This window comes from Capsicum annuum, chromosome 3, assembly GCF_002878395.1.
Source record: "Capsicum annuum cultivar UCD-10X-F1 chromosome 3, UCD10Xv1.1, whole genome shotgun sequence".
NCBI classification, from domain to species: Eukaryota; Viridiplantae; Streptophyta; class Magnoliopsida; order Solanales; family Solanaceae; genus Capsicum; species Capsicum annuum.
Window position 1 is genome coordinate 177,440,956 of NC_061113.1, and position 7,674 is coordinate 177,448,629.

General features: G+C 31.9%; 1 protein-coding gene across 1 annotated transcript; it reads right to left on the reverse strand.

Moving 5' to 3' along the window:
• Positions 1-892: 892 nt before the first annotated feature.
• Positions 893-4,584, reverse strand: LOC107863534 (putative kinase-like protein TMKL1). Its single transcript, XM_016709487.2, has 2 exons — positions 3,776-4,584; positions 893-2,273 (listed from the first exon to the last, which is right to left on the reverse strand). The coding sequence occupies exons 1-2, from the start codon at positions 4,260-4,262 to the stop codon at positions 1,684-1,686; spliced, it is 1,077 nt and encodes a 358-aa protein (XP_016564973.1). The 5' UTR covers positions 4,263-4,584; the 3' UTR covers positions 893-1,683.
• Positions 4,585-7,674: the final 3,090 nt, after the last annotated feature.

A 7,674-nucleotide genomic window follows, 5' to 3' on the forward strand; every position in this document is an offset into this window, starting at 1 on the left:
AGAAGGTTTTTGGGCATTGAGCATGCATTAACAGCATAAAGGATCACAAAACTAACAGCAGTACTGCTAAGGAAAAAGTGGAATATATATATATATATATATATATATATATATATATAAACTGAGTTATTTATAATGAAGCCAAACAGCATTAATGCGTAATTGGGACATAGAAGCAACTTGAGATATGGAATTGATATAATTAATATACACTCACCTGTTTAATCAAAATGTTTCTCTCCGTCACAAACCACCAAACAAGAGCCACCTAAACTTTACATGGGATGTCTTTTATTTATATTTATATTTATTTATAACAGTAGCATTCACATCAGCTTTCTCACACAGACTATTCTATTGCGTTCCAAGCCACATTTTGCTAAACTGATCTAGGCCGGATTGGCTAAATTTGCAATTAGTATTAGCTAATATAAAAAAGTGAACTTTAATTTCATGTATAATTTCAATTTCTCTACTCCTGTCAATTGAATCTAGTAATTAAATGCTAATTTGACTATTAGATTGTTCTTTCATTTTCTAATTCAATCTCTATCTTCTTATTACTATTTGCTCCTTGAATGGTTGTTCGATTTCTTGTTTCTTTGAATTTGGTTGACATCACTCTACAAACCACAATGCTCGAAATAACAGGATTTCATTAATCTTCTTATTAATGCAACTCGCCAGTTATTATGTTCTTTGACGGCCATGTTATCTAGTAAGCTACGCTCTATCAAAAATTATGCAGATGAAAATATATTACCCATACAAGTTTATTTTTCTTGTGCTAGTATGTGCACGTGCATTGGGAGACAGAGGGAGAACATCAATACAGTAATCAAATCTATACTGTTAGCATGTAAATCTTACGGTGTTAAGACTTTTCGGGCAATGACAAAACTGGCAGATCAGTAATTTCAATGATAGGCAACTGGCTCTTCTTTGTCTTATTGCTCAAACAGTGTCTTCTCTAAGTGATATTTAAGCTTTTAACCCCAAAAAGACAAAACAGCTCACAATATTTGTCTGGTATATGTACTCTCGGTTGATGTGTGATTATATCTTAAGGATCCTTTGGAACTTCCAACTGTCACCAGATTTTCTCTGAAATTGAGACTAATCACACTGGTTGGATAAACTAATTAAATGTCACTCTAAACTTTCGACTATATGTTACAAATATCTTGGTCATATCGCAATGTGTACTTCCTACTCCATCAACCCCTAGTGGCGTGAGGCTTCTTTGGTGTCACGAAAAAGTGGACCCAAATCTTACACTTTGGGTCCATTTTTTTGTGAGACCCACGCGACTAGTGTCAGTAGTGTGAGTCTGCAAAATAAAACAATTCGAAGCTTGAGAATGATATTGGAAGCTAATCTTCAAGATCCAGAAACTTGCTTCTGATTCTTGAGGTGAAAACTTCTGCTTTGCCAAAAAAACTGAACACCAACTTCATAGTTGTTGCCAAATGATATAAGCTTCCCAACATTCTCTTGCAGTGATAGCACATAAGGAAATAAGAAATGTCCCCAAAAGCAGTTTCCTCACAAGAAGTCAGTGTGGTTATATCAGCATCAGCAGCATGCTCATAATGACCGTAAAGTATGTCGATATCGATTGAGTGGATCAAGTCAGTCAGAGAACAAGTCATGCTTCAAGCAGACGCAGAAAGACTGTTCATTTTACTTCCCAATCTCTTCAAGCTTGTCGAGGACCTGCTTTATAGTAGGCCTAAGAGCAGGTGAGGGAGAACAACAAGCCACTGCAAGCTGAAGGAATTCATAAACATGATCTTCATTAACTGCCCTTTGGCCATCAGTTTGGCTAACCAGAATCTGCGGATGATAAAAATCCGCAACTCTATGATCAAGAATTGCACTTTGAATGGCATTAGGCAAATAAATATCCTTATCAACATTTGGTTTCTTGTAGAGTGGTTCTTTCCCTGTTAATAACTCTAACAAGATAATCCCAAGGCTGTAAATGTCAGTTTCTTCGCTAACTTCTTTCATCTTGATTAATTCAGGGGCTTTGTACCCCTGAGCTGCTGAAGTTTCAAGCATTTCTTGGCCTGCAGTTGGATTCAAGAGAAGATGCAACCCAAAATCCGACACATACGGTCTGAAGTGTCGATCCAAAAGTATATTATTCGACTTGAGATTTCCATGGATAATGGGAATTTCCAAGTCTGAGTGAAGATAATCTAGTCCTTGAGCAATGCCAATGGAGATCCTACATATGACGTGCCATTTGTGAGCCTCACCGTTCCCATCTGTATCATTAGACAATTTAATTTATAAAACAAAAATGCATTTGTATACTTGAGACATATATGGAACCTAATACATTAGTATATTTGAGACATGAGAGTGATTCAACTTTAACACGATTAGAAATTAATGAAACTATAGATTGGACAAAGTGCCTACGATTAGGTTCTAAAATGACAAAGGAAACTAACTAAAATTTAAGGCAAGATTTGTTGAAACTATTACACTGCACATGTGTACAGTGGCGAACTCAGGATTTAAGAAAAGTGGGTGCTTACTACAGAAAAAAAATAAAAAATCACGTGCACCTAACCAACTTCTTGTTTAGTGGTGCTTTTATATAATTTATACCCATTTTCGTATATTTTTTATGTAATTATACCTATTCCGCGTCGAGTTTAGTGGGTGCCGGAGCACCCAAAGTTGATGTGTAGGTCCGCCCCTGCATGTGTAGGTTTTTAAATAAGAAGAAAACAAATTCCTCCTAAATCCAGAAAGCAAACTTTTTCAATGCAAACAAACATTTCCAGGGACCCAAGAAAACGATAATTATGGAGAAATATAATAGTATCACGGCTAAAATATTTTTAAAAAAAAACTAGGAGGAAAAAAAAAGGAAGAAAGTCAAGTTCCATCTATGCTTTTCAGATTCAGAAACACTGATTGTTGAGATGTCACCAAAAAAGGTGAAGAGAAAAGGAAACAATCAAAGTACCAAATATTTAAACCAACTTAATAAAAGGTCAGTGCACTAATATCTTGATTCAAACCGCATATAGATATCTAATAATTGAAGTCCCTTCAAAAGGGAAGATAAAGTAAATTACTCATTCCAGTTGTGAGAAAATGATTGACAGGGACTCTTTCCAAGGCACCAAATGGCAAAATCAAGATCCCCCATTTTTGCCCTGAAGATTTTGTAGTATATTAACTAATAGTAGAAGAAAACAGAAAATTGAAATGTTTTTCAAGCTGTGGAAATCAAGCATCTCCTGCCAGATGTTACAACTCTTTTAAACGACTAATCTACTCTTTTCTTATTCTATTTCCAAGACAAGAAACTTCTTTGAATGCACACCACACATAGGCTTAAAGATTAGCTTTTTTTATACAACAGCATACCCAGTTTATTCCTACATAGGTGAGGAGGACAGAGTGTACGCAGACTATACCACTACCCAAAGATTAGCTTTTTTTTATAATCCTGATTTTTGAGCCACTTTGCACACACCTTATACCTCTACTGAGATTTGATCATAAGACCTCATGCTCCTCCTCAACCCACTTTATTGACCATTAGGTCACACACTTGGTTGCCAATAGGCTAAAACATTGTTAGCAGTGAAGTCTTTGAGTTTTAAAATTATGGGATCACAATTTTAACACTTGTTGATATTTTAGTAATTCTTTTACCATATACATTAGGTTCAATTGAAAACCATAGAGCAGAGGCACATGAGATGAATGCCATACAATGCAACAAAGCAAGAAGCAAGAGCCATACCTCTAATCAATTGAGCTAAAGTGCCATGTCGATAAAAAGGATGTACCATCAATTTCTCTCCTCTTGGCCCTGCATAAAATGCACACAAAGGCACCAAATTAGGATGCCTTAAAGACCCCAAAAGCTCCATAACAGGCACCACTTCTTTCATTGTCACAGTACAAGCTGGTCTCAAGAATCTCAACAATGTAAGCCTATCAATACTCAACAAAGTAGCCCTGTATAAAGTCCCATAACTTGATTTCCCTATAACTTCTCCAGGAGCATCCAAGATGTCATACACAGTAAGATCTTCACCATCTTGAAACTTTATTAACAAATCTTTTTCAACCCCATCTCTTTCTTTAACCTCAAAACTAGCTTCTACATCTCTAGAAACAGTTTCCCTTCTTTTTTTCGTACATAAATAGATCACTACCAAGAAAACTGTTATTGCAGTTAATGAGCTTGATAGTGTAATAAGTATGAGCATATGCTTATGTTCCATTTTCTTTAATGAAAAGGGTCTGACACTGCTGAAAAAGATTGAAAATTTTATGACATTTTGAAGGAAAAAATAAAGGAAGATTCAAGATTTGGTTAGAAGGGGCAAGTATTGAAAATGTGTGAAAGGGGAATGTAATGATTGTTCATGGAAATGGAAAGAGAAGAAATCTAAAGGGGGGCTTGCGGAGATTGTGGGGAAACAAAATCAGGAAGAGGACTTTGGCTTTGAAAGAAAGTTGCCGCAGACAGAGGGGAAAAGAGAGAGAGAAAGCGAACAAGTCAGAAGAGGGGAGTTGGCAAGAGAAAGAGTACACATATGGAGGCATGTGTCTATTATATGGAAACAATTCTTTTCTTCATCACATCTCATGGTTATTACCCTATTCCTTTAAATTGATTTACCTCTTTTGATTGGGTACTAAGTTTAAAAAAGTTTTAAAAAAAAAATTAAATTTTTATAATTTTAAATTAAAGATATATGGCAAATCAAATATATTAAAATATTTTTAAATTTTATAATTTTAAATATGTCATATAAAAAATTAAAATTTAAAAAAAAAAAAGTTAAAGAGGAAAACATCATTCTTTTTTTAACATATTAAAAAAAAGACCAAACAACTATTATTTATTATACTAGATATTAGAGCACGTGCTAGCACCGACCTAATACATGTTATTTTTATCCCAATTTATATGGCAGATAAAATTTAAAAAGTCAATCAAGTTTTTTGTATGATTTTTAAATATTTTAAGATGTTAATTATTGATTTATAGTACGTTCTTTTTGTCTCAATTTATGTGGTACTGATGAAATATTTGAGAAAGTCAATCAAATTTGTTATATAATTTTTAGATGTTTTAAGTTGTTAATTATTACTTCCTCCGTTTCAAAAAGAATGGTCTAGTTTAACTTCGCATGAAATTTAAGAAAAATAAAGAAAACTTTTGAATCTTGTGATCTTAAATTAAAGATATGTCAAATGTACCAAAATTTCCTTCAATCTAATGGTCTTAAATATGTCACGTGAAAAGTTAGAATTAAAAAGTTGTTTAAAAAGAAAAAGAATAGAAAGTGGTTATTCTTTTTTAAATGGAGAGAGTATGATTTTATAACACATTCTAAGTAATTTTCCAATTTATATGACATTGATTGAATTTTAAAAGTCAAACCAATTTTCTGTACAACCTTTAAATTTATTGGTTCTTGTGATTTATATTACTTTTTACGATATTTTAAAATAATATATAACTTCATCTATCTCAATTTAAGATGCATTGATAAAATTTTGAGTCAATCAAAAATGTTATGTGTCTTTAAATAATTTAAATTGTTAAAATTTATAATATTTTTTACGTAATTTTTAAATATATAATAAATTTAAAAATAAATTTAAAAAAAATTACAAAAATACTCTCGATCAAAAATAAACACGACAACTGTCAGCTCTTTGCTCATTGGCGTTATCATAGTAGTAATACGCTCTATTATGTTCTTGTATTAATTGACTCGCCATTCCTCCATATCCTCACCAAAATAGGGTACCTTATTTCTCCAAAATCACATCTTATTTTTTATTTTATTTTCTTATAAATTTCATAGTGTTAATATTTAGTGTGTCATTACAAATGTTTAATATCACATAATTCAATATATATATATATATATATATATATATATATATATATAAAGTCTCTTGTACTTTCTTAATATTTATATCCAATTAAAGTAAGACACACAAATTAAATATACAGAGTATATATACTCCTTCCATTTCACTATATTTGACCCTATTTCCTTATTATTTCATTTTTTATATTTTCTTAGTGAAAATTCTTAGTCACATAAATATCATGATATATTTGAAATCACAAGTTTGAAAAATCATTATCACGCAATATACGTTTTTCAAGAAGTTCTAAAAGTTTTTTTTAAAAAAATTTTATATCGAGTCAAATAAAGTATAACTCACAGAATATGTAGCGGAGCCAACATATATTCAAGTGATGTCAATTAAGATCAACCTTTTGATGTATATATACTATACATTGATTCCATTTAACTTTTGTGTGGATTTATTTTTTTATATTTTGATACTACTTAGTGAGAAAGTTAACTCTATCATCGGATGGAGTAATAATTAGGAAGAACTAAATAACTTTATTATTATATAATATATAGTATATGGTATAGAGTTTTTTTTTTTTTCGGTTGTTGAGGTATCCCACAGCCGGCACCAGTAAATCTAATCCTCCGTTCCTTCAGCGCATTTTATGGTAGGAAACTGGCCACAGAGTTTGCTCCATTCGTCAGGGGCGGGGATCGAACCCCCGACCTCTTGCTTAAGGGACGTAGCGTTGAACCACTATGGCAACTCTGATGGTTATGGTATCGAGTTAATCTAGTCCATTTCATACTTGTTACTAGGCCTGGGCAACAAGTTTGAGCAGGCTCCGGACTTGATTTGGCTCACCTATATTTAGTTCGCCTCAGTTTGGTTTGCTTTTGATTAAAATTTAATTCAATTTGGCTTAATTTAACTCGATTAAAGCAAGGGTCAGTAAAATTCGGGCTCGGTTGACTCGTTTTGATCGTATCATGATTACTATAAAATCAAAATTCATCCATTGATCTTAATTAATTTTACAAAGTGCGTGTCAATTTAATAATCATTATTTGTTATATTCAATTTATAATTTTATACTTCTTTAATTAATTTAATATAAAAAAATTATTATAGCATCGTTAATTAAAATTATTATATGGTTGGTATAAAATGCAATTAATATTTTAAATTTAAGAGTTAAATTAAATAAATTTAATGTTGTACAAATTTTTAAAATTTACTGTTGATTTATTTTTGTTAATTTTATTTTTCCTGAAAGTTCTTTTACATTTAATATAAAGTCAACATCATCTAAATTTGAGTTCTAATTTACATTAATATTTACCTTGAATGCAATCATCAAATTAAACTACTAATACTTATATTTTTCTTAATCAACTATTTTGATTTAATTTTTTTGATGGTGTAACATGCACTCTGTAGAACTAAACATTAAACTCAGGCTCCGCTCGACTCGAGCTAGATTATATTTGACAAAGCTCTATTAATATTAGTTTGGGTTTGATACTGATACGCCCAAATTACAACTCTCGTTAGAAAGTGTAAGCGGTCGCTGTCAAATATAGAACTCAACTGGGTTGGGTGTCGAATCCCACAGGGAATACTATGTTCACTAAGTATTGTGGTTGTTATTAGACTGTTGACCGAAGGTTCCAAAATAAAGGGGGGGTTTGATTTATCAATTGTAGTCAAATATTTGTAGAAAGTAATCCAACTGTAGGTTGTAATGCAAATAGTAATTCAATAAAATAAGTCATACTAGAGTTATGGTTACCAAGATGCTTAAGT

Coding starts and splice junctions, on each gene's coding strand:
- LOC107863534 (XM_016709487.2), bottom strand. CDS start 4,262: ATGGAACATAAGCATATGCTCATACTTATTACACTATCAAGCTCATTA. Junction 2,274..3,775: donor TTTAGCTCAATTGATTAGAG/GTATGGCTCTTG, acceptor CTAATGATACAG/ATGGGAACGGTGAGGCTCAC.